Source organism: Engystomops pustulosus, chromosome 3 (assembly GCF_040894005.1).
Source record: "Engystomops pustulosus chromosome 3, aEngPut4.maternal, whole genome shotgun sequence".
Classification (NCBI taxonomy): Eukaryota; Metazoa; Chordata; class Amphibia; order Anura; family Leptodactylidae; genus Engystomops; species Engystomops pustulosus.
In genome coordinates, this window is record NC_092413.1 from 121,997,771 (window position 1) to 122,025,429 (window position 27,659).

The 27,659-nt window shown below is 40.1% G+C and overlaps 1 protein-coding gene across 2 annotated transcripts in view; it reads left to right on the forward strand.

Moving 5' to 3' along the window:
• MDN1 (midasin AAA ATPase 1) overlaps positions 1 to 27,659 on the forward strand; it is a 178,012-nt gene that overhangs the window by 134,234 nt on the left and 16,119 nt on the right. For both annotated transcript variants that reach the window (XM_072141954.1, XM_072141952.1), the window contains exons 69-87: positions 7,095 to 7,210; positions 7,302 to 7,451; positions 7,683 to 7,792; positions 9,823 to 9,896; positions 10,124 to 10,313; positions 10,963 to 11,107; positions 11,527 to 11,673; positions 12,357 to 12,483; positions 13,870 to 13,975; positions 15,054 to 15,169; positions 19,592 to 20,008; positions 21,019 to 21,245; positions 22,761 to 22,907; positions 24,844 to 25,016; positions 25,122 to 25,283; positions 25,699 to 25,836; positions 25,925 to 26,066; positions 26,751 to 26,923; positions 27,287 to 27,430. In XM_072141954.1, coding sequence (XP_071998055.1) covers positions 7,095 to 7,210; positions 7,302 to 7,451; positions 7,683 to 7,792; positions 9,823 to 9,896; positions 10,124 to 10,313; positions 10,963 to 11,107; positions 11,527 to 11,673; positions 12,357 to 12,483; positions 13,870 to 13,975; positions 15,054 to 15,169; positions 19,592 to 20,008; positions 21,019 to 21,245; positions 22,761 to 22,907; positions 24,844 to 25,016; positions 25,122 to 25,283; positions 25,699 to 25,836; positions 25,925 to 26,066; positions 26,751 to 26,923; positions 27,287 to 27,430 — 3,004 coding nt within the window. The remainder of the gene's footprint in view (positions 1 to 7,094; positions 7,211 to 7,301; positions 7,452 to 7,682; positions 7,793 to 9,822; positions 9,897 to 10,123; positions 10,314 to 10,962; positions 11,108 to 11,526; positions 11,674 to 12,356; positions 12,484 to 13,869; positions 13,976 to 15,053; positions 15,170 to 19,591; positions 20,009 to 21,018; positions 21,246 to 22,760; positions 22,908 to 24,843; positions 25,017 to 25,121; positions 25,284 to 25,698; positions 25,837 to 25,924; positions 26,067 to 26,750; positions 26,924 to 27,286; positions 27,431 to 27,659) is intronic.

Below are 27,659 nucleotides of genomic sequence, written 5' to 3' on the forward strand. Positions count from 1 at the left end.
GAGATAAAATCTTATAATTGTGTCATCGGTTGGAATGGTTGGAAAATTTCCCCAAGAGCGGCCACTATCCGCTTTATTGCGTGCTTCTGGAGGAAGTCCGTTACATTACATTCAGAACTTATTTGGGCCATTGTTAAGATGTCTCTGAGTGTGCTTCCTCTCAGCTTATCCCAGAAAGAGGATGCCGGGTGACGCTTATTGTCTATATAAGGTATGGCATAAGAGATGCAGGTGTAAGGGAAGAAAGACCTTGCAGCAGTAGTCTAGTTTTCTGCAAATTTTGTGAAACCTCAATAGGACCCTGAATCAGAATTCCGTGCCTACCCTCCCTAGCCTTCAAGTTATCTACTCCGCAGAGAAGTAACTGGTTGTTCACCGTTAACTATGACCTTTCCAGGTCAAGATATAGACTCTTACAAAGGGGCGAGAGTAGTTCAGCCCATCTATTTAGCTGTACCGTTCTGTAATAATGAATTATGTTGGGCATGTTAATTCCTCCATCCTGTTGCCTTTGTGAGAGTTGTTGGTAGCTGATAGCCTTTGTATCTTAGTGAAGTAGGCCGTCTTTATTTTGATCGGGGCTACATGTAGAAGATATGTAATTTTAGGTACAATATAGGTTTGTAACAGATTCTTTCTGCCAAACCATGAAAGAAGGGGAATCTGCAGGTTAGCTAATTGTTTTTCGATTGTGGCTAGAAGAAGCTTATAGTTCAGGCCAAAATATTAGAAGGATTTGCTGGTGGCCCCCCTAGGCCACTGCAGTGGGGACACCTTTTTGAGGATTTCCATCTTGTGCTGGGGGAGTGTAATATTTAGAATTTCCAATTTTTCTAAATTTATCTTAAAGTAGTAGAGCTTACCAAACTCCTCAAACAAATCTGTCAGCACCGGCAGAGACACTTCTGGGTTCGTAGTGAATATCAGCAGGTCATCCGCAAAAGCTGCCGTCTTGTGCTGATATCCGCCCACTTCCACTCCAACAATTTCTTGTGTATTTTGTATATTTCTAAGCAGGGTTTCCATTGCTAAAATGAACAAGTAGGGGGACAGGGGGCACCCCTGTCTCTTCCCATTCGTAATCTCAAAGGGTTTAGACAACATACTGTTGACTTTAACATAAGCACTCGGTAAAGTGTATAGGGAGAAGACCCCTCTAATGAATTCTGTCGGGAAATGGAAGGCCTCCAGTACTCTATGCATATATGTCCAGCTAACTCTATCAAACGCTTTTTCAGCGTCGGTTCCTATCAGCACCAGGGGGATATTATGTTGTTTTGCATACTCCACTAAGCGAATGGTCCTGCCTGTGTTCTCATGTCCCTGCCTGCTCGGGTGATATTAACTTGGGGAGTAACTCTCTTAATCTGGCTGCCATGGCTTTGGCCCACCACTTTACATCCGTATTGAGCAGGGAGATAGGCCTGTAGTTGCTACACACTCCATGGTCCTTCCCTTCTTTATGTATTATAGCGATAGGCACCTCCAGGGATTGTCTCGGGAGAGCGCCTCCTTCATTAGACTGTTGCATACAGACACAAAGTGGGGGACTAGAAGGATCTGGAGTTTCGTATAGTAAATAATTGGGATCCCGTCAGGACCTGGTGCTTTCCCCCCTTGGATCGAAAGCAGCACTTTCCTTAGTTCTTCTGCTGTGAAGGGAGCCTGCAGCTTCTCCTGATCCTCTACAGACAGGGTCGGGATTTTAGTTTTCTCTAGGAACTTATCAATCTCTCTTTCCTCAGGTGCCTCTAAAGACAAGGAAAGATTATATAGGTTCTCATAAAATTCCCTGAAGGTTCTCGCTATCCTGTTTGTATTTTGTCTTTGTTCCCTCCGCTGTCTTGATCTCAGCCACATATGCCATTTCATTTTGCTTCTTGACCCACTGAGACATCAGTCTTCCCCCCTCTATCTCCATGAGCATAAAATTAACTTTTCGTTGCTAATATTAGTTTGGCTGTTTTAACATTAAGTATGTTCCTGACTTCCTGTCTCAGCTTTGTAATTTCTGCTAGTGTCTCTTGGCTTTTTTATTTTTTGTGCTGCCTTTCTAGTGAGGAGATTTTTGCTGTCATTCGTCAGGCTAGTCCTCTTTTTCTTTATGTAAGCCCCTATAGAAATGAATTCTCCCCGTAATGCCGTTTTGTGTGCCTCCCAGAGTAATGTCGGTGTCATATTTTCCTTTTTATGTCTCTGAAAGTGCTCTTCCATCCTGTTTTCAATGTTGTGGGTCTTCAAAAACAGTATGGTTGAAGGACCACCTCCAGTCACCTTTTGTCAGACCCGGTATATTAATAGAACAAAACACAGGGGCATGATCGGACAACAGAATATTCCCCACTGAGGCCCCTTTCAGTAGCGAGGCATGACGTTGTGAAATAAATATGTAATCTATTCTGCTGTACGTTTGGTGAGTACTAGAGAAATACAGTATGTGTATCTTTCAGTTCTGGATTGAGTAGCCGCCATGTGTCTAGTAGTTGTAGTCTAGTTAATGTCCCTGACAGGGCTTTTAGCCTTTTATTAGATACTACAGGTGCTTACCATATAGCGAACACCGGGTTGATGCTCACATTTAGGTCTCCCCCTACCACGCTTAACCCTTCTCTAAAAAGTTCAAACCTGTTTAAGGCCTCAAATTTGCTATGGAGACCATCTGGTTGCCAATTTTTCCTTTTATGAAAAGAAAACATCCGTAAGGGTCGCCAAGCTCTGCAGATAGAGTAAAAGGAATGTTTTTGCTAACAGCTATACTGACCCCCCTGGACGCCGATGAGTATGTGGTATGGTATTATATACAGCCCGAGGAAGTAGCGGGACTCTGCCGTCTTTCAGATGCGTCTCCTGCAGGAGTAAAAAATTTGCTTTATACTTTTTAAGGTACCCCAAAATTTGTCTCCTCTTATATGGTTCATTGAAGCCTCTAACATTATAAGTGGCAAATGTAATATCAGTCATATCAAAACCTTAAAGGGCACCTACCACCACAAATCTACCTATAAAGGTAGATCGGGTGGTAGGTGGATCAATGGGACGTGAGGATAGCCCTTTTAAGGGCTAATCCTCACGTCCCCGCACTGTTTTGTAAACTTTTATTACCCTAATATGTTAATTTACTTATGCGGCTACTGGGGCGTGGAGTAGCCGCATCTGAGGTTACACGAGGCGGCTACTCCACGCCCCGGTAGCCACATTACCCCTCCTACTCGCCATGTTCGGCGCGCAGCTGCTCGTAGCTGCGCGCTGTCGTCCGCCGATCCTGCCGTCTGCGCATGCGCAGAACAGCAGGCCCGCGCCTGCGCAGCCCCGGCTTCAGAGCAGTGACCGCGTAGGCGCGGGCCTGCTGTTCTGCGCAGACGGCAGGATCGGCGGACGAGGGCGCGCAGCTACGAGCAGCTGCGCGCCGAACATGGTGAGTAGGAGGGGTAATGTGGCTACCGGGGCGTGCCCCAGTAGCCGCATAAGTAAATTAACATATTAGGGTAATAAAAGTTTATAAAACAGTGCGGGGACGTGAGGATTAGCCCTTAAAAGGGCTATCCTCACGTCCCATTGATTCACCTACCACCCGATCTACCTTTATAGGTAGATTTGTGGTGGTAGATTTCCTTTAAAGTTGTGGTTCTCATGGGCCTTAAAATAGTATTGCAGTGGAGCCATATGTAGAATAATTGAAGGAGACTCTGCGGGGATTGGGGAGGGAAGGGGGGGGGGTTTGGTCGTCCTGCCCAGGAGATTGTGACAGTCGTTACAGAAAAACCTTAATTCATTAACACTGTTAACCCAGGGAGCAAGTGCTCCCTTCTCACTTGAAACTGCATTTGAAGTTTCCTCTCTTGTCCTAGCGCGAGAGGAAAGATGCCTTACAGGCATTTGCGTAGAATTGAGGGGGGGGGTAGAGGAAGAGGAGGTAGGTAAGATAACTTGGTGGGAGTTTGGAAGGCCCTATTCGACCTCTGGCTAAATGCCCTTAGATAACACAGCAGTCTTATCAATACCGATATTTGAAAGAGAAGTGCCATAGCACAGTTGTGGGAGGGTAAATGGAATTAATAGTAGATAGTGTTCTTATCTCAAAAATATATAAGGAAGTGGGGGGAGGGTAGGGAGATCTTAGGAGAGGAAATGGGGGGGGACTGAAGGGAGATGGGGAGTGGGGAGGGGGAGGCAGGTTTGGGGGGGGGGGGGGGATAGTGCATATGATTCCTCATCTCCATCCAGACAGGACAGACAAAAGGAAAGAAAACATGAGTCTTATTTACCCTACCCCAAAGTGAACAATTGATTAGAACCATGGTATATAAATCACTTGTAAAACATGTTAGAGTCCATATCTATGCCCTTTACATGGGCTACTCACATATCCTGTAACCTTGTAATGGTAAGCAGACAAAGTCCTCTTATCTCATCAGGTGGGTTCACCCGCTCCCCTTGCTTCGTGTCTCTTCTGCTTCATTCTGGCAGCTTTAGTGGGACCCTTCTTATTCCAGGTTTCTACCGCTGGCAGTGCCGGTAGAGATGGGGACGAAGGCAGTGGCAACCAAGAGAGGATCTTCAGCTTCGGGAGATGTAGCGCTTCACACGCCACTTCCATGTCTTCTGGCCTTTTAACAGTAATCGACCCCTCTTCTCCCGTGATGAGAATGCCAAACGGGTATAGCCATTTGAAGCGTATATTCTTAGCTCTCAGTTCATCTGTGAACGGTTTTACAGCTTTTCTTTTGATCAGAGTGGAGGGTGAGATCTTGATACACTTGTAACTTAGCGCCTTCAAATTTTACTTAGTTAGCCTCCCTTGCTCCTCTCAAAATGGCAGCTGCATCAGTGTATGCCAGCAGCCCGCATATTACATCTCTGGGAGGGTCTGTATTCTTTGGTTTCTGTCGCAAGGCCCTATGTATCCTTTCTATTCTGACGCGACTCGCTTCCTCGTGGCCTAGCAAGCTTGCAAAAACTGCCTCCGCCGTTTTAGGTAGAGCCTCGTGTGCCACTGATTCTGGGACCCCTCTGAGCCGGATGTTCTTTCTTCGGCTTCTATTCTCCTGGTCTTCCAACCACAGGTGAGCCAAGTTTATCTGACCTGTGTGCCTCCTTAGTGTATTTTTAACCCCTTTGTCGAAATCTAGGAGTTCACTCTGTGTTTGCTCTATCTGCTCTAATCGCCCGCCAATGTGGCGCAGATAGTCTTTAATGTCAGAGAGTTCTTTTGCTACCAGGGTGAGTGCTTTATATAATGTCTGTTTGATAGCTCCAGTCTCACGGAATTTTATCTCCTCCTCTCCGCTCACCTCTTCGCCTCCGGTAGCACTCCCTGCCTCCGAGTCCTCCTCCGCTTCTTCTAGCTCCTCGCCGCCATCTTGGCCTTGCTTCCCGGCGGAGTTCGGAGCCTCTTGAAAAGAAACTGATTGAGGTCTGACTGGTTCTTAGAAGGTTCTGACGGTGCCTGCTGCTGTCTGGAGCTGCTACCTCCATATTTGACCATGGTTCCGATTCTCTTTCAGTGCTATCGGGCTAGTTTAGCCAGAACCTGTGTGGAGCTGAAGTCTCAAGCGTCCATCTCTGTTCGCGGCCAGGCTCCGTCCCCCTGAATTCGTATTGAATGTAAAAAATTCCACAGCTGAAAAATCTGCAAACTGTACTAGTTTAAGGGGTATTCTTGTCTGGGCATTCATATTCAGTTTCATTAATCTGCCAAATATAAACTTTCTTCAATTAGATGTCATTAAAAATAATTTACCTGTGTGAAGATAATTTCTCATAAATTTAGTGATATGGTCCCTTAGAAACAAGACTGTGTCCTTGGTTACGACCACCTCTGCTGGAGGGATTGCACAAAGTTTTTGTTTATGAAATGTCCGGGAGTTACTGCATGTCCCACAGGTGCCCTGTGGTAAGGATCGCTGAAGCCAGGCGGTCAGGCAGGACTCAATAGCGCATGTCTGGCTACTGCTGCCAAAATGTGAGGTGGTCGTAACTGAGGAAGTTATCTTGTTTCTAAGGGACAACATGGCTACATTTATGCGAAATTATCTTCACACAGGAACATTTTTTTAATAGCATCCAATTGAACAAATGTTTACATATGGCAAATGAATTGAATTAAATTTAAAAGCCCAGATGGGATAACCCCTTTAAGGCTGCAGTCACATATTCTGCTAGCGTTGCAGGCCTCGGGAAGATCGCATTCGTGTTCTCAAGGAAACGCATGCGATTGTGAACCAGGCCCCGGGTTGCATTTAAACCATCCAAGACGCCAGGGTCTGGTTAACGATCACATGCATTTCCCTGCAAATAGATATGCAATCGGGCTGAGGCCCAACACCCCTGCGATAGGGGAACCTGTGACTGCAGCCTAAGGGTGATGCCACACATGGCTTTTTTGGTCCGTTTTTAAGCAGTGCTTTTCAAACGCTGAAAACGCATGCTTAAAAATGGACCAAAAACGCCATGTGTGGCATTACCCCAAGGTAGCAGAGGTAGATGGAGACCAGGTGATGGCTCCTTATCTTAGGAGATCTCAAATTGCATACACGCTGTTCTTTTTTCAACAATACACTTGCGACCAGGGGCATAACTACAGTGGTTCTGCCATAGCAGTTGCTATGGGACCTACAGTGTCAGGGGGCCACATCATCCGACCTGACACTAAAGAATGGAGGATATGTACCATTATGTGCATATTATGCTGCACATTATACAGTACATATATAACATATGTGTGATTCATATATACTGTATGTATGTGTGTGTGTATCTGTGAATATGCTGTATAGGGATATGGTGTATTGATATTGTATGTATATGTGCTCTATGTCTGAAAATGTGTGTATGTGATGTGTATATGCTCTATATGTGTATAAATGTGTTTGCATGGGTGAAGAACTGTATGTTTATGTATATAGGTATAGAAATGTGTAATATGTATATTTTTAAGCTTTAAGGAGCCTGCTTTGAGACTTTGTCTTTAGTAATTATGCCCCTGCTTGAGACCATTCCCAGTCTGTACCTTAGCAGTTCCCCAGAGGCTATACAATTCTTGATTCTTCTTGTTTCAGTTGTGAATGATTTTGATTTACTTTATTGGTTTGCAGCTGCTGGTCATTGAGTCTTGACAATGCTTTGAAACGACATTCTGAAAAATCCTTTAAACGCTGGTTTTCCATCTATCAGTTGATTGAAGATTTTTTGCAAGTGGAACCACAACAAGGTGACCTATATGAAATATTGGTTGTTGATGCAAGTATATGTAACATAGCTGAATATTTCACCTCTATTTGTATATTGGTTTATATTTGCAGAGAATGATGAAGAAACTACATTGCAATCGCTTACCAAGACATTAGAAGCATTTATTGAAGGTTCATCTTTAGGAGAATTTCCTTCTCGTCTCCACATGCTATTGGTTTTTCACTGTCATGTACTGCTTGTGCCACAAGCTTCTATGAAAGGTATGCCATGGTTTAACAGACACAAGTAGAGAAAGCTGTTGTCTATTTTGCATTATTTCCTAATGTTAAATGTGAAATAGTTATATACAGTATTTTCCTAAATGTACAGTATCTTGTGTTCATAAAATCCATTTACTATGCTCAAAACTAACTGGTCAAGTTTAACAAAGTTTTTGCCAAACAATGTTTCACTCTTGTGCATACTAATTTATTTTTGCCTTGTTGTTTTAGTTTCTTTATGCAGTCATCTCTGGAACCTTTACCATTATTACAAGCAATTTTTGCCATCTGTTGAAGCAAGAATCAGTGAATTGCGTAAGCCCGTGGAGAAAGAGCTAAAGGTACGATTGTATATAGTATCTTGTATATAGTATCTAGAGAACAGATCAGTAAAATAACAATGAGTATGATGTTTGCAGACTGGACCAAAACAGGTTATTTGTAGATTGCTTATATTAGAAAAAGTTGAGACCTTATTTCACTTGTCATGGCAATTATTCTATAAAATGCACTAGTTTAGTCCGCAGCTTTTGTGAGCACATTTGAAACATTGTGGGCATGAATTGTTCTACATCTGTTTTAGAATGGGCAATTGTTATACGTTCATTTAGCCCTAAAATTTACACCTTTCCAAAAGATAAAAATAGAAAACCAGCCATACAATTTGTTCTGCAATTTCTCCCAAGTACAGAGACCCCCCACATGTGGCCGTTACTTGTTTTATGGGCGCACGGTGAGGCGCAGAAGGGAAGGGAGCACCCTGCAGCTGCCAGGATTTTAGTTTTCTTGTTGCCTCCTTTTGTAGGCTATAAAATATTCGCTTTTCGTTATTGGGGCCATGTGACGGCATTTTTTTTGCGGGATGAGATGCTTTTTCCAATGTTGCCATTTTGGGGTTGGTATCACCTATTGTTGAAAATTTAGGAACTCATTTTTGAGGGCAGGTGTAGAAAAGCATCAATTCTGTACTGGATTTTTGACTTTTTTTTTTTCATGTTCACTGTTTAGCCTAACAATCATGTTATCTTTATTCTATGGGTTGATGCGATTACGGGGATACCAGACTTGAATATATTTTCTTACATTTTACTAAATTTGTCAAATAAAACCATAATGTGGGGAAAAATCAATCATTTTTGCATTGCCGTCTTCCAAGTGGAATAACATTTTTACTTTTTTGGCTACGGAGCTGTTTTTTTTTTTTGCTTGTTTTATGCGGGGCATGTTGTACTTTGCACCAGTATCTTTCTGGAGTACATGTTTTTTTGATCACTTTTTATTGCATTTTTTTGTAAGATTGAATAGGTAGAAATGATCATTTTTGGGGGGTTTTCAACTGTTTATTTTAACGGCATTCATCGTACGGGATCAATAATGATTTACTTTTATTCTACGGGTTGTTACGGATGCGGTGATACTATATATGTGGGGGTTTTGTTATGATTTAGACTTTTTTGGGGTTTGTCTCTCTGTATGTTATGGGGGTTATGGGCATTTTTATTCATTTATTACTTTATTTTTATTGAATAACTTTTTTTTCAACTTTTTCACTTTTCCACCATGGGACATGAACAAGCAATCATCTGATTGCTTGTTCATGATAACACTCTGCAATACTGATGTATTGCAGGGTACTAGCAGTGTCAGTTTATGCACTTGCATAGGCTGGCACTGACACCATCTTACTGGCAATGCCTGCAGGCAGTGCTGGGGACCAGATCGGACCCCAGCACTTCCATAGCATAACATACCCGCAATCGGAGTGGGGTGTTACACTGGGGTGCCGGCTATTAGTTACAGCCGGCACCCCGTGTTTCCCGATACCGGGTCGGCTCAGATCCAGAGCCGAGCCGGCATCAGCTCCGTGGTGGATATATCCACCACTGAGCGCTAAGTCACTGCGCTAAGGGGTTAAGGAATTTTGGGTAAAAAAATTCTAACAAATTTTTTTTGTTTGTTTTTCGATCCAATGTGTATTTCTCAAGAGATCCCCATTTTTGTACAATTTTGATTTTCGGCAATTACAGCACCATCTGTCATCTGAAAATTACTTAAATCGTGGATTGAATCAATGTAATATTTCCTTGGCAATCACAATCTGCAAAGAAAAAAAAAGGGTGGGGGGGTTCTCATTTAAGATTTTAAAGTTGCTTCCCCATCCTCATGGTTGAGTGTAGGGGTCTGAGTTTGGTGTCGTTGGATGGATTTTTAAAAAAATACTTGTATACATATATACATGTATATTTTTTTGTTTTTTGATACAATTTGTATTTCACAGGATATTCCAATGTCTTGACCCTGTATATGGCAATTCTTGTTTTTTAGTTTTTGTTGAGACTTTTGGAAGTTAATAAGCATTTTATTCTTGTAGGATTTTGTGAAAATATCAAAGTGGAATGACGTCAGTTTTTGGTCTGTGAAACAGTCTGTGGAAAAAACACATCGGTAAGATTACTGCTCGAACTTTGTAGTACTATTAGATTGCAGCTGTATTTAGAGATTGTGCCTTGTTCCTCATGTAAATGAGCTAGAGCAGTTGACTCATAGATATTTTTTTTGCTTTTATGTACACTCTTGAGTTGCTCTCTTGCAGAGTTTGCTCTATATATTTTATTAGTTTTTCAGTACAGTCTAGGGTTCATTATGTTATTTTTTTTTTGCTTTACTTCTAGAACTCTTTTTAAATTCATTAAGAAGTTTGAAACGGCTTTGCATGAATCTGCCTCTACAGCATTAGTAGAAAGTGTCCCAGAAGAGCAGCTGGTTTCTACAGATACTGCAGGAGACGTGCAAAGAAAAGCTATACGACAACTTGCTACTTTACTTAACACAACTTTGTATCGCGAAAACATTGTACTACCGGTAATGAGGACATTGTTTTACGAATGTAAAATTATGTAGATTCTTTAAATTTCCTTTCCTCTTTGGAAAGTTAAGAATATGAATTTTTTAAATTTTTTTTCTGTGATTTTTTTAAAACAAGCAGTGTTAAATGATATAAAATACAAAATTATCTTATATCATCCTTTGCAGCATAGTTAGCTTTTCTGGCCCCTGCTTCATACGGTGATGATGGAGCAGCGTTCCACACAAGAATGCTGCAGCAAGGGATTGGTTACATAGGTCACAAGTCTGCATCACATCATTACGACCAAGTTTTTGTTGTTCTATTTTTAATATATATAATATATATATATATATATATATATCTATATATATATATATATATATATATATATTATAAATCAAGGGAATTTTTTACTTTATTGATTTAACCTCTTCTTTTGCATTTGAGAAAATTAAAGCAGTGTCCTAATTGTTCCATAAGGAATTTAATGTCCACTAAATTTTGGGGGAAAACATTTCTATTTAGTATAGCATCTAATCTGATCCCAAACTTTTATGTTAATATAAGTTTTCAAGTGAATTTGTTGAGTTGTATTGTGAACCCCCCCCCCCCCCCTAAAGTTACCAGTTAAAAAATGATTAATATATTGCTTTGTTCTAATAGCTACACAGCGGTGAGGATATTTATTCCGTGGAGTCACTTCAGTGTCGCCTTCCTAAACTGACTAAAAGAATGAGACACCTGTGCAGCTCGTTCATAAAGAAGAGCTCAATGCCAACATTCTTTGAAAATCTGAATACATTTACAGGTATAAAAAGTACCATACACTTTTATATACTTTATTATATAACGTTCTATAGCAGTGATGGCTAACCTATGGCACTGGTGGGCACTCAGGCCATCACCAGAGATAACTGCAGGTATCTTCCTGAAGTGCCAGACAGCCCAGGACTTGCTGTGCACAGAGCTATTTTAAAGTGACAGCTCTACCTGGGACTATTTTCTGCTTTATTGGTGTCCTCAGGTGCTGGTATCAATGAAAGCTGTGACAGAGCAGGGAGTATAAATCACAAATTAAATTTCTGTGCTGGCACTTTGCGATAAATAAGCGGGTCTTTGTTGTAGTTTGGGCACTCGGCCTCTAAAAGGTCCGCCATCACTGTTCTATAGTTTTGCAAAATCTTTTTGTGTGTTTGTCGGAAACTGTGACAATTCATTTTATTACAGATGGGATCATCGAATCTATACAGGAACTTCAAAATCTCACCATAGACCAGTCTGCAGAAAAGGAGAAGCAGAGATCTGAGGCCAAACACATCTTGATGCAGAAGCAAAGGGCACTAGCGGAGCTTTTTAAAATGTTGTCAAAAACAGGTATATGCTACATGATCTTAGCAATACATTTTCGAACTACAATTGAGAATTAGGACACTCAGGACTATTAACCAAAAAAAAGTGTAGAGTTCGAAAATAAATTTGCTATATTTCAATAATTTACATACCCTATATATTGGCTTGGTTTTATAATATGCACACTGTACTAACCCTCATCCTGTGCCTACTATCCTGTGCCTATCCTGTGTCTTTAACCAAAAAGCCTTTTGTAATGTAGATTGGAAAGTGAATAAAACTCTCGGAACCTAAGCATTTTATGGTCAGTTCACACAGCATTCAAAATGTGTAAAAATCTCCTAAGAACCATGCCTTCTATTAAAGTTTATGGTAGGCTGCCATGAAATTCCAAATTTTTTTGCTAAGTGCCACACAAACAGTCATTAATGATTGTGAGAATATTTTCCCTAATGTAATCCTTCCAAAAGCTGTATAATAAAACCAATTTTATTCCATGATACAGTATTTATTCTCTACAAAATACCTATTTATGAAACATTTTTTGAAACATTTAGCTTTGTATCTCATCATATTACATTTGTATCTTTTTGAGTTCAAGCCCTTATGCTATTGCCAAACATAACTGTTAATTAGAATTTACAGATGTAAAGTCATTAAAATGCATATTTTGTCTTCCTTTTTATTTCTACATTCATAATTTACAGGCTTGTCATACCGACGGGGGATTGCATGGATGCGTAATAAAGACAATCAGGATATACTTGGCCTCCGTCCTTTGGACCTTCACACCGCTTTTGCCATCACAAACTCCACCCAAGAAATTAATTCTGAGTATGAATTTTACCTTTTTTTAAATGGTTTCTGATTTAATTTCTTATGTTATATTGTAAAAGGGGGTTATCCAGAGAATTAAGAGGCATCATTGCGCCCACAAATGGATTGTGACCTAGCTACCTCATTATTGGACATAACTGAACTTGTTTCTAGGACCCTTTCCTAGTAGGGGTTGAATTTCCATTCAATTGTGCATCTTTGCATGTACATGCAACTGCAGAAACTGAAAGTGCTGGATCTTCAGAGCAACTTGCATCTATCCCCCAGTCACATGATAAAATGATAACTGTTGATGCACTTTCTTAAAAAAAGGTTTGGATAGTTTCATTCTGAAACAACCAAAAGTGATAGAAACCGTAAATAGGTAACACAATCCAGCAGTGAATACACCACTGCTATTTTGATTTCTCTGGATTACCCCTTTACCTTGAAAGCAACATGTCAGCAGAAATTAACATAAACCACTAACGGCTCCTTATTAAGCAGATTAAAACCTTTTTATCGTTCCTTTTTAAGGTGCTTTTAAATCACTCAAAAAGATGACATGGGCTGGCTGTGCACCAATCTGTGCAGCCCATGCAAACTGTTGGTCCAGTTCCATGGACTATGCATAGTGCACAGGACAGAAGTCCTTTCGTGATACAGAAATGTGATGCAAGGACTACCCCTAGGGCAGCTGAACTTCAACACCGGTACTATAAAAGTACTTCCTGTCTCATGGCCCTACTGTAGCCCCACCACTGTACATGCATCATATTTGTGCATTATGCAAAAACATCTGTACTGTACATTCCAAGGAATCAGGCCACTACGGGCTGAACACATTTGTGCGCAATTGGCCATCTACAGCAAATAAGTTGTATAAATCTCATAGAGGTAGAACTCTCAAGTGCCGAAGTTGAGATCTCTCGACTTCAAGATAACTGGTCTATTGACATCTCAGGACGTAAGGATGTCAATAAAAACAAAGGGGGCATTTTGAGATGGGGATGTTCTGAATGTTTTCTCTTCCCATCTGGGTTTCACATCACAGGTTACCTGGTTGCAAAGGGTCGGCACTTACAAAGGAACCAGCTTCTTGCAGTCATGTTAATGATTATTTAACACTGAAAGAAGTGAACACGTCCCCCCAGTGTCTCATGGTCATATGATGTGGGCCGCAATGCAAAGTGTAGGAGGAGTACGGCCACCTAGTGTGGATGGAGGAGAGAGACCACAGTGGTTACACAGTTCTCCATGCTCTACCGAACTCTGTCTGCTGTTTTACATAGACAAAATTGATGACCAATTCTCGTTGTGTTTTGCATTTGCACTACTTATCTATGCCTTTTGACTTTTTTTTAATTGCATTTTAAGCTTGACCATGCAGTATTTTTCTTTCAGGTTGTTTGAAGAAATCACCACTACTTGGAATGGTTGTCAAAAATATTTTTACAAATCTGTTGCTCGTAATGCTAAACTGATGACAGCACTATTGAATCCTGCCAAGGTAAGATATGTTGATAGATTCATGAGTGTGCAGTACATTGTACAAATTGTGGGGATGATGTATGCAAGGGATAATGGTTTTCATAATGGGGATCTTGGCCACACAGGGTAGACTGGTAAAGAAATCAGACGATACCTTTGAGGATAACTTTGTACAACTAATATCCTGTTGAAATTTCTAAGTAGAGACAATAAAAAGGTTGTGCACCACATGTATAATACATGATAATGAAATTACTATAATTGTCTCAATTGGCTACTAAATCACAGAAAACCTGGATGTACCCCCCCCCCCCAAATTTTTGTTAAGGGACTAAATAAGGAACAGGAACAGGAAGAATTGTGAGGCCTGGAGCAAGTGCTACAATGTTTATCCAGCTCTGCCCACTCCTTCTGCAGTTCCAGGAAGTCAAGGATGTGTTGCTTCACCTTGAGTATTCAACTTCCAGGGAGTGAGAGGATGCCAGAGGATTTGCCAGAGTGCCTGAAAAGAGGGATCTGAGTGTCACTGCTGGCATCTCTGCCATTGGGTCGCCACCACTGGGTTAAGACCTTCCAGTTCAAGTTTTTTTCATGACTCTGTGGTGACATCATCCAGAATATCTATTTTGAAGTGAGATGTAAGTCAAAGAGGTGTAGAGCTTAGATCTAAAGTAAAGTTCTAATCCAAGAATGCTCCCTTCTCTGCAATTGATGGCTTTGCATTCAGGGACCTCCCTCACCATCTCTCTTGACGTTTGGTGTATAAAGTAAATTACAGCAGCAGAGATGTTCAGAGGTGGGGAGAGATTAACTTCGGTGCTACACTCTCCACCTCTGTAATTTACATCTCACTTCAGCGTTGATATTCCACATGGTTCCGCAACCAAACTTGATTCAGATGGTGGGAATCTGCTTCACAACATACTGGTGGTTTATCGGATGAATTTCTGCTGACAGCTTCCCTGTAATCCTGATACTATGATGTACAGAGGGGTTTGTATTTACAGGGTTTTTTCAATTGAATAAAATTTTATTTATAAGCTTAGAATTTGTGTTTTTCATAGCTTTACATTCTCTTTTTTTTTTTGGCTTATTAGGAACTTGGCTTGGGAAACATAGAGCGATGCAAGGGTTTTTCTGGTCATCTGTTAAAGATCCTCATGAAACAGAGAAGTTCTCTTACTACTGTTACAGAACAGTTGGTTATTCTACGGTAATATCCCGATTTTTATTTTACTATTAATCTTTTTATTGATAAAAAGAGCAAAATATTCCATTTTCCAAATGTTGTGTTATCTTACACGTTTCTTCTATCTATGTCCTTGGGGGGGGGGGGGGGGGTGTTACTGGGGATACAGTGAAGGAAAAGGATAGGAAATATACACAGTATAGATATATATGCTGTTGCCTTGTGAGCATAGTTGGACATATCCTTAATGAAAGCACAGACCTAATACAGTTGTAAGGGTTGGGAGAGGGGTATAAACAGTGTTTTGAACAAAACCAAACTAAGTGCACACTAATTAGAGTATACACATATTTGCTTGACCATCTATTGACCAATAGTCAGTTTCAGTAACTTTATATTAACCCCTTAAGGACGCCACTTCCTTTTTGTTTTAGCATTTTCATTTTTCACTCCCCACCTTCGAAAATCTTTAACTTTTTTTTTTTTTTCATTTTTCCATGTTAAAAGCTGTGTTTGGGCTTGTTTTCTGCATAACAAATTGTACTGCACTGTGTACTAGGAAGCGGGGAAAAATTCTGAATGCTGTGAAAATGATGAAAAAAATGGTTTTACGCCATATTCTTGTTGCCTTGTATTTTACAGCTTTCACTGAGCTCCCCAAATGATATGTCTACTCTATTTGTTGGGTCAGTATGATCACGAGGATACCAAATTTGTATAGGTTTTATAATGTTTTCATACATTTACAAAAGTTAAAACCTTCTGTACAAAAAGAATTTTTCCATTTTCGCCATGTTCTGGCGCTAATAACTTTTTCATATTTCAGTGTACTAAGCTGTGGGCGGTGTCATTTTTGTCGTCTTTTAATGACATTTTTAATACTATCATTTTGACCACTGTACGGCCTTTTTTAACCCCTTCCCGGCGCATAAAGAGGGCTCGGGGGCTACCCGAGGCTACCTCGTTTTAACCCATGCATTACAGTGTGCTAATTGCACATTGTAATGAATGGGGAGTAAAATCCACATATACTGCCATACAGTAGTATGGCAGTATATGATAGGAAGAATCAGACTACCTAGGGTTAAAGTACCCTAGGGCAGTGATGGCGAACCTTTTAGTGGCCGAGTGCCCAAACTGCAACCCAAAACCCCCCTTATTTATGGTATGGTTCCAACCAAAAATGAAAGCAGTAACTTATTGCTCCCTGTTCTTCAGCAACTTTTGATCATATTGGCCTCCTAAGGACAAGATGGAAAATTTGCATCATTTAAGCTTCTTTCCAGTGTCCCTCTGTACACAGAGAATTGTGGGACCAGCTGAAGGTCCTCCAAAGATAATTCGGCCCTGGCTACTCATTCTCCCTCTTCCTACAGTCCCAAGTAGCGAAGTAATTATCGCTTTAATAAAGGACTGAAAGCAGCATCTTTTAAGTTGTTCGAGACTGCAGGAAGCAGTCTGGTGTGCTGGCCTGGGTGCCCACAGAAAGGGCTCTGAGTGCCGCCTCTGGCACCCATGCCATAGGTTCGCCACCACTGCCCTAGGGAGTCTGAAAAATAGTAAAAGTTAAAATAAAAAAAAGTTTAAAAAAAATTATAATAAAAAAACCTAAAAATTCAAATCACCGCCCTTTCCCTAGAACTGATATAAATATAAATAAACCGTAAAAAATCATAAACACATTAGGTATCGCCGCGTCCGAAAATGCCCGATCTATCAAAATATAATGACGTTTTTTCACTGCGTTTAACCCGGTAACGGAAAATAGCATCCAAAGTTGAAAATGGCATTTTTTTGCCATTTTGGAAATATATAAAACAATTTATAAAAAGTGATCAAAAGGTCGCACAGTCCCAAAAATTATAGCACTGAAAATGCCATCAAAATTCGCAAAAAATGACACTACCCACAGCTCCCTACACCAAAGTATGAAAACGTTATTGGCGCCAGAAGATGGCAAAATAAAAAAAAAATATTTTATACTGGAGGTTTTAATTTTTTTAAATGTATGAAAACATTCTAAAACCTATACAAATTTGGTATCCACGTGATCGTAGCGACCCAAAGAATAAAGTAGACATGTCATTTGGGACGCAGAGTGAAAGCTGTAAAATCCAAGCCCACAAGAAAACGTTGCAAATGTGGTTTTTCACCATTTTCACTGCATTTGGAATTTTTTTCCCGCTTCCCAGTACTTGCCATGGAATATTAAATACTGTCACTATGAAGTGCAATTTGTTACGCAGAAAATAAGCCATAACACAGCTCTTTATGTGGAAAAATAAAAAAGTTATAGTTTTTTGAAGTTGGTGAGTGAAAAATGGAAGTGAAAAAACTAAAAAAGGCCAAGTCGTTAAGGGCTTAATATAATTTTTTATATTTTTCAAAATGGCAAAGTGGCACTTTCGAATTTGGGCACTATTTTCCGTTACAGGGTTAAACGCCGTGAAAAATCGTTATTATATTTTGATAGATCGGACATTTTGAGATGCAGCGATACCAAACGTGTCTATGATTCTTACTGTTTATTTGCTTTTATATATATTTGCTTTCATACGTGATCTAGGGAAAGGGGGGTGATTTAAACTATTACTTTTTTACTATTTTTTTTTTTTTTTTTTAACCATTATTTCAGATCCTCCAGGGTAATTTAACCTTGTAGGGTCCGATTGCTAATGCTATATACTGCAGTACTACTGTGGTGCAGTATATAGCAATTTTACTATGATTTCTAATAGCCTGCCATCTGCTGGCTATTAGAGATCATTGCACATGGCAAGCCTACGAGTGTCAATGAGACTGTAGGCTGCCATGCCAACAGTAAGGTAAGTTAGGTGCTGCGGTTGGGTCCGACCACGGCAATTAACAGGTTAATTGCCACGAACAGTGCCAACACCGACCGCCGCAGTAACAGGCAGGCGTCAGCTGTTATATACAGACGTCACCCGCTGTATATGGAGAGAGCTCAGCTCGTGAACTCTCTCCATGCACCCTTCGCAGCACGAGGACGATATAGATCGTCCTCCTTCACGTAGGTGTTAAGTAAAGACCACATTATTATGAAGCTGTCTACCCAGGGTAGTGCCAAAAACAGTATAACCAGATATCCCACATAGTAGATCAGGTGTACCCTATAGGACAAATGTCTTTTGCTAAGAATTTTATTGTCTGGATGGTGCCTCTAGTGATGGAATTCTAACAAGTGTCTGGAGACTCTGTATTCCACAACTGGGGACTGTCTTCATGAATGGGGGCTAGTAAAATCATTATTATTGAGCGCTTAAGTTGTACTGCTCTGTAATAAGTGTAAGTCTGTATTCGCACTGACGTATGCCAGCATGGCTACGGCAGGGCAGGCAGGCGTACGTCAGCCGCAATCGAGAGGAAGAGGGGGTGACACCTCTCTACAGTGCAATGCATTACATACGGCACGTAATATAGGGAAAGATAGGACACATTCTATCCTCCCTGTGTACGGAGCCACACGTGTGCAGCACCGTATCGCAAGCTTGGTCATGTGAATGTGGCCTAAGCAATAGGGAGACCAAAACCACCAAACTGTTTTTAACCTTCACTATGTCATATGGAACCCTAGCCTTTTTTACCTTTCAGAGGAAGCAGATAAACAGGGATTTAAGTCTTAAAAAGAAGGTTTTGGGGACTGCTATAGGCAATGTTTGTAAAAGGTATAACATCCTAGGCATTATAAATGTCTTTATATCCATATTTCAAAAAATAAAATTCTTATTAAAATTCGTGCTGTTAACAATAGAAATTGCATCTTGACCTTTTCATGTTTTTTCCTCTAAAGCCTTGTGTCATTGATTTGGCTGCTGCCAATGTTCATGTTGTTTCTCCTGGTGTCCTTATATACTGGCACCTCCCGGACTGTATACCCAGCAGAGGCTGGAGATGGATGCAATACTTTTCTATCTCCTATAGACTCTATATTTGCTGCCATATTTGTATATTGTATTTGCTGCCATAGTCCACATATGTATGCTGCTCAGTGCAAAATCCCAGGGGGTGGGTGGGGCCTCTTAGCAGACCCATTATGATCCATCTAGTTCTGTGGGGTGACAGTGTGGTTAGATTATCAGGGTACAGGTGTACACTTTCATCTGGCTTCTGACATTGTACTAACACACTGACACATAGAATGAGAGATGAGACGGATCAGAGATGCATGAGGTGCCTGTTACAAGGAGGCTGACAGACTTTTACACTGTGAGCTCTGCTACATCTCACAGAGCTGTGTCTACCTCCCCTTTTCCCCGGATCACTTCTCTCCTTGTAGTTTGCAGCCTCTCTCTTCACAGTCTCCTGCCAGGAAGCGTCCGTGTCTCACTGTGCAGCAGTTTGAGTGTCTGTAAGCACTGTGCAGGGGGCATGGCAACAGGCACACAATATTCATTGTACATTTATAATTGTTTTCTTATATTACAGGAATTTGTCGAGTCGTATGCAGGAGATCAACACCCGTCTGGATTCACCTCATGAGTACAAGATCGCATTCCCACCACAGAATGGGATGCATCAGTGGCTTGATAGATTGCAGAATCTTGCAATGCAATGCAGCATTGTACTTGAACAATTATCCTGGTTACTCGAATGCTGTCCTACAAAAAGTGCAGAAAGTCCATATAAAACTTGTGAAGAATCCCAGGATTGGACCGCATCACTGAATGTTCCTTCACCAGCTGGGGCTGACTGGCTACCAAAAGTGTGTACCATCCGCAGATCAGACAATGATTGGCAGCAGCTAAATGATACAATAACCAAGATGTTGTCCGATATAAAGGCTACAAAAACGGCTGTGGACACAATTCAGCGGCAGCCTTGCGAAACTCCGTTTTACTCTTGGTAAGGCCTGATATTAGGTTTATTTTACAAGTCTAAGTGCAAAAGGCTATTTTTGTCTGGAACATCTTATGTCCATCTAATGTGCATGGGATTTGTTTTGTGAGAAGTAGGGATTGGCACTTGGAGAAGAGGGAATTGCATCAGACAGAAATGGCAGAGCTCTATTAGCATATTGACTTTACCAAGAATTTATCAAAAACTACATAATGGACCAGTTATAAAGTTATGTTGGAAATCACATTGCATTTCCTGACAACATACTGCCAACATCTTCAGAGAGCTGTTAGACTCCTTTTAACCACTGCCTATTCACATCCTTTTTAAGTGGCTCAGTTTGCACTAGGATTCACCCTAAGATCACAATCTTGTCCTATGCATTGCCATACCTGCTACTAGTACTATGCCAGCTGACGGCACAGAACCGTGTAGGAAAATGCTGTTGGCTGTTCACTTTTTAATCGTTGCAGTCATAGCAATAGAGGTTATATTGTCTTGCACCACAATCGCAAGGTGCTGTCTACTCTGGGGGACAGCTAAAGGCTTAATAGTTCTGCCGTCAGCCATAGTCTGCTAGATGATGCATTTGGTATTACCCTAACAATCTGTGTGCATGTAGACTAACACAGCACCAGAAAAATAAAGTAATTCTCCCAAATGGGGTTTATTCTATAAAATTAGTAAAGCATTAAAATGTATATGTGTATATATACTTTTTGTGCCCTGCTGGATGCCCAAACAGGCTATAGCCATATATATGACCCGCTGTACCTTGAATAACCCATCCAACTAATTAATTAATTGCTGTATATGTAAGAATATATATATTAATTGATTTTCACTGTGCAGCATTCATTGCACATTATTTTTTAAAGCTGCTATGTGGCCAAAAGGCTCACTTTTATCTCTTGATAAAGTGATAAAATTTCACTGGCATCCTTAATCTTTTTAAAGTTGTTCAAACATGTATTTTATTGTAGAAACCTAAATAGATATTTTTTTTTTCCTTTTAGGGAAAATTTTGAGACCTGCTCTTCAGCATTAGATAACATGCAACAGATGGCTCTTGACTTAAGAGAGTTAGAGTTGTTATTTATTCTCCCTGAAACAGAAGTAAAAGAGGCTGCACAACATATAACTTTTCTGAAGAGTATCCATTTCATTAGAGAAGAAATTCGTGTAGCAGTCAGAGAGTTCACTTTATGGAAATCCCGTCTGCAGGCAATCGGAAGAGCAAAGAGTAAGAACTTCCTAAACTTCATAAGAGTAACCTTAATAACCTGTTCATCATTAATTGTAATTTGTGACTTAAGAGCCATACACAATTTAATTATTAGTCGACAAATCCGCCAATTTCACTGAAGCATGCAGCTTTCCCATTTACAATGATGTCTGTGGTATGGCGTATCAGTCATATAGAAATTTAATGCCAGATTTTTCCATTGCAACTACATGCTCACTTGGTGCACCTGAGTGCACATTTGTATAAAACGTGGATATTAGCTGTGTGGCCACTGTAAAGTATACATTTCACAAACTGTACAGTGTGAGCACAATGGAAATAATTCTGCCTCTGTCCATTTTATATCTTTGTTTTGTTTAGCCTGATTTTTTTTCTGTTTCTGCAAGCTTTGTGATTCTTTGCGCGGTAGGTGGCAATTTATCGGTTTCCCTATCCATTAAGATTTTTATGTAGTATTGGGCATTCTGGTAAAAAACTTGAAGGGATAAAGCTTGTTGCGAGCCAAGTATAAATCAACCGTAGCAATTAATACAAGACATTTAAATATACCATATGTATGCAAATTCATTGAAACGTTAGTGACCATTTAAGGTTTGGTTAAAATTGGCTTGTGTAGGTAATAAAGTGTGTATGAAAACCCAGAGGCATAACAAAGACCCCAGTGGACCTCAATACGAACAATGCACCATATACCTAAACATCCATCCTGCAAATTACACATACACACAGACAGAACCATAGTCATGTAAGATATATATACTGTCTAGCAGGCTCCTCTAGATAATAAAATGCCCGGCAGCAGACAAGTCCCCTCGTCATATTAAAAATATACCTCCCCGCTCCAACGATCTTACTCTTCTACTAGTGCAGCAGCGAGGCCGACACTGTACGATGCTGCAGTGGTGCTGCCTTATGACATCAGTGTGGGCAAAGCGCAAAGACTTGTGCACAACTGTGATCAATTGTAGAAGTGTATTACTCACATACAAATAATTGTTTTCCACACTTATAGACTAAAGAAATAATCTGAAATACAAAATGAATAAATACATGCCTGTTCATTCCCCTAAGTCTGTGTTTACACGGCCATTGCTGCAGTTATGTGCTCAGTTGCTGGCATTGTAAAGCAGAATGCTGGTAATGGGAAATATGACAGCTGAGGCCACTGATGGGCAAAGATAACGTCATATATATTTAGACAGTCTGGGAGAACTAAATAAGAGACGGCACAAGATTCCAGGAGGAAGGGACAGGTTGATATTTTATTAGTTTTTTGTTTTTTACACTTTAGGCTTATTGCACTTGGCCCCTTTGATATGTATGGCCATGTTATCCTTGTCCCTGGTGGTCATTGGGATTATACCACCTTCAGGGACAAAGTAACTTCTTGTTGCTTGTTACATATACAGTTAAACCATTTATATTGAGCACACAATTGAAATTGATATAATTGCTACAGTGGTATCGTATGTGTTATTTTGCTTTTAATTACGGCTTTGTATTTATCAAAAGGGAACCAAGAATCAGATGAAAAATATGTAAAAGATTTCTCTGATAATGTGGAAACTGCCATCAAGAACATTTTATTTGCTGTTCAAAAACTGGTAGAAATGAATGAAGAGAAAAAACCTCTTAAATCGTCAAAAACTGAGGAAGAAGGTAAAATGCGTATTTGGTTTTTGGTATTTGGACTGTCATTGGAAAAAGATTTACAATAAAGCTTCCCTGTGGACACCTTTCATAACTCTTAGGCTACATTCACACAATGTATGCCCGTCGTACCTTAGTTCGGCAGGCATACATCGGCACCGAGGAGGAGGGGGAGAGGCCGGCACCGTATTCTGTCGAAAGATAGGACATGTCCTATGTTTCTACGGGCTATGGAACGGTACAGTGCTGCACCGTACCACTCCCGTATGGTGCCTTGAGGCCATGGCGGTGTAAGCATGTTGTATACATGTCCCCCATTAGTTTGTGTGAATGTAGCCTTATTTTGACAGTTGCAGCCTAGTGCCACAGTTGATTTAAATTATCAGCATCCCAAGATCTTCACCACAGGTCACAGTGGCAAAGAGGTCATCTGTAAGTCGGATGTTGCCAGTACACCTATCCACTCTGCCTGTTGGGACCTGCAGCTTGATATGGTGCTGTTTCAGTTGGTGATCCTTGCATAATCTACCCTTTTCAATTTAAAGTTTACACAGAAAATTAATTTGTCCATGAGAAAAAGTTCTCAAATTTCAATCCCATACTGATGTTTACACAATAAAGATAATTTTTAAACCCCTTACTTTACAATTCTATTCACTTTTATTGCCATTAAGCTCCTATAACTCAGTGATAAGTAAGTGTATAATTTGAGTGTGGGTGGAGACTCTCTAAGCAGACACTTGCTGTGTGCTGACAATGTGCTTTGCTCATCAGGAAACGGGTTTTAGCTACACTTTTATTTAGCTTCTAAACATTCTACTAACATCTGACACATAGAAAAAATTAGACAAGACAGAATAGCGATGAGAGCTGATGAGACCCATGAGATGGATTTAAAACACAATGACACTCTTGGCTATACTAACTCATCTATAACACACACACGGTCAGCACTGTCAGTCTCCCTTCCCAATAAAGACCTTATCTAGTCTCTAGCCAGTAGAGTCAAGTCTCTGCACGCTGCTTGCTGGCAGGAAGGGCACTGTTTTATGTTTATTATTTTAATGCTATAAAGTAATGTAAATTTAAAGAAAAGAATTAGGCCTCATTCAAAAGGCCATATGCTCGCTTGGACCAGGTCCCTGGTGTAGCACACGTCTATGTGGAGGAGTGGGCGCTCCTTAACCCTACTATGGCCTCCAACTCTGCCAGATAGTTGACAGTTGGACACAGAGTTCTGGTGTAAATTAAAGCTTGCTGTACTGTATTCATAATGCATAAATAAGCATTTATAGTTTTACTTCAAAGTCAAGCAATAGCTTTTTGTTGCAATGATTCTCTCACCGAATGTTAATAAGCCAGTCATCATTCGCAAGGCATGTAGCACAGAGCAGTAAGATTTCTCTGTATTCCCATTATGGTTTAAAATTCCTCCTTTCAATGATAATTTTTCAGAGTAGTAATATGCATATAGAAAGGAAATCTACCATCAAAATCCATCCTGACAAACCAGGGACACTTGCTGTGGTAATTTTCTTATATTTGTTATCCATGGCTTCCTAACTTCTAAAATCTTCTTTTAAAATTATGCTAAAGAGAGAGGATGCTTCCAGGGCCCTTGCAGGGGTGTATCTTCACAGGCTGTTACAATGAGCAGGGCAGGTCTCTCCTCCCCCCGTACTTCCTGCTGCTGGTGAATTGCAGAGGGAGGGGGAAGAAAGCAGTGGTTAGGTGCAACATGCAGCACTGAGGGGCTCTTGTAACACCCCTAGTTTTTTTGTTTTTTTTTTTAATTAGCATATTTTTTTTTTTGTGACTGTGCCTCTATGAGTAAGCATCCCTGGTTTATCATGTCGGATTTTGATGGTATATTTCCTTTAAGTTCTGCTGTCTGTGATCATCTTATTTTTATGTAACTTTTTGTCTTCAATTGTTCTTTGTTTAGTTGGAGATCTTACTGGAGACAGTCTTCAGGAAGGCCTCATCACTAAATTTCTGACTGAAGATCTCTGGCATGATTTGAAGTCTTTAGATGTGCAGACAATAATATCTACTGTTTCTGAGCTGCTTGAGCGGCTTAAAAACTATGGCGAGGACTGCATAAAGGACAAGCACACGGTAGGCTTGCTCCTGTTTTGGTTTGATGGGAGCATACTATTGATGGATTGTTTCTTTATAATGGCGTTGAATGATTTATAACACGTTTCCTCCTTTGTTTTTCAGTTTTTCAATCAGTGCTGTGGCTTGCTTGTCCGACTCTTACCATTGCTGTCTTCATATTCAGATCTTCTCCTATTTTACCTAACTGTGTCATTGGCATCACACAGAGCCACGGGCAAACTTCTCTCCATCTTGACTTTTATGTTTACAGAGTTAGCTCAGAAGGTAAGCATGTTTTTACTTATTTCCTCTGGAGACACTGAGAAGGTAATTTAGTGTATAAGGGAGGATTTTGAGACCAGCAGCATAGAACCCCATCCCTTTCATTTCCATAATCGTTAAATTGTTCATTCCCCCTAAATAAAACATGTCTTGAATAGAGAGGACTTGAGGACTCTCTGCACTAAAGCCACAACCACTGGGAATGCAATTGGATGCAAAGTTTATGAACAATTAATTCATACAGAGCGTCTATGATCACTTCTTGCTTAGGAGGTTTCTGCTGAAGATAGACATGTGAGCTTCTGAAAGATAGCAATGGCATGTTGGGAAAAGTTGTATAACTTAAATTTTTCCCCTGGGAGCATTTAATTAGACCTGTGGCTTTCCTCTATTTTAAAATTGAATTTCAATCCTATAGGGCTTCTGTCTTCCCAAAGAACTGATTGAGGATCCTGCTGGTGAAGGAGCTACAGAATTCCATGATTATGAAGGAGGAGGTATCGGTGAAGGAGAAGGAATGAAGGATGTGAGTGATAAAATTGAAAATGAAGACCAGGTACGACTATTTGTTTCCCGATATTTTTAAGGTTTTATTTTGTATGTTTTCGAAACACCCAATCAATTTTTTCTGGTGCAATTGTAAGGTTGAAGATACCTTGAAAAAAGATCAAGAAAAAGATAAAGATAATCCTGATGACAAGTCCGATGTGAAAGAAGAAGATAATGCAATTGAAATGTCTGAGGATTTCGACGGGAAAATGCAGGATGGAGACCAAGAAAAGCAAGGTACATTTAACAGTTCATATTATCGTAAAATCATAACAGAAGTGTTGTTAACATGTGTTCTTTTAAATGCTGTGATCATTTTTTTTTTTGACCAAACATTTAAAAATAAAATTTCCAGTGGAAGCCAAAATCATCAGAGATATAGTTTTATGTATTTGTGTATCATGAAGTATCATTTTTTTACCGTATATACTAGAGTATAAATTTTGTGCTGAAAAAGCCCCACTTGACTTATACTCGGGTATGTTAAAAAAAAAAAGTAGGCACGTCCCTGCTCTCTGCAAGCACACGCAGCGTGACATCATCAGGCAGCAACATGCTGCATCGTAGTGTGTGCGGGCACAGGGTATAGACGTGCCTCTGCTCCCACTGCTGAGAAGATGAAAGATGTGGGGAGAAGATGAGCCGCGGAGAGAACCTGGGGCAAGTACTAGGTTTATTATTATTTTATCATAAAAGGGAGCACTGCTGGACAATCATTTTTTAAAGGGGGCAATGCTGGACATTTATTTGTAAAGGGGGTCCCTGCAGGACTTGACTTCAAATGGGGTTTCTGCTGGACATTTTATTGATGAGGGGAGGCTGCTACTGGACATTTAAGAAAAGTTTCTGCATTTTTCACCCTTGGCTTATACTCTAGTCAGTTTCCCAGTTTTTTGTGGCAAAAATATTTTCTTCACACAGATGAAGATGAAAAATCCACCAGTGAGGAAGATGATCTGGATAAACAAATGGGAGATCTAGGTGATGCTGATGCTGACAAACTTGATGAACGTCTTTGGGGAGATGACGATGATGACGAAGATGATGATGGCGATAGTGATAAAGGAGATGAGACTGGACCAGGAATGGATATGGTGAGTAGTAATACACTGTTAGTTTAAAGTGGTTTTCTAAAGCTTGGTTAAATGCTAAAGAGAGGTTACTAGGCTAAAGTTGTTGTTTTCTAATGAAAGTTGAATTTATATTATAAATTATACAAAAAAACTATGGACAACAAAGGCAGTATTTTGAACAGTTTTAGAAACCTGTTCTAAAGTGCATTTTAAAGTTGTATAACCTTTTATTAATTGGTAAGCTTTATTTATGCTCTACTGGAAATCCTTAATTTATGAAATATCTGTTCTATCCACTCCACCTACTTTACACATTTTAGAAGATTATCTTGTTTTGTTACATGCAAGGGTACATTTATTTGTTTATACTTTGTAATGTTTAAGGGTGAGTCTCAGCTGGTTGCCAAAGATGACAATCAGAATGTTGGAGACAAAGGAAAAGATAAGAACCAGGATTCAGGAGATGAAACTAAAGAGGAACAAGAGGAAGAAAATCGCAAAGACAAAATTCATGAGCAAATTGATGAGGTGAGCCGCAGTTGTATTTCCTTTTCCCACCTTTAAGAACCCTAATGTGTGCCCTCTAAAAGGCATTGTTCCATTGATTCTGGAGTTTTGGGAAATGGGGCCATTCTTAGTGGTTAAATGTTATTTATTTCATCTCAGGACCCCTAGAATTTCCCATCACTGCAGTGTATATAACTAAATTAGGCCATAAATACAACACTTTAGCACTAACAGGTCAAAATCACTTTGG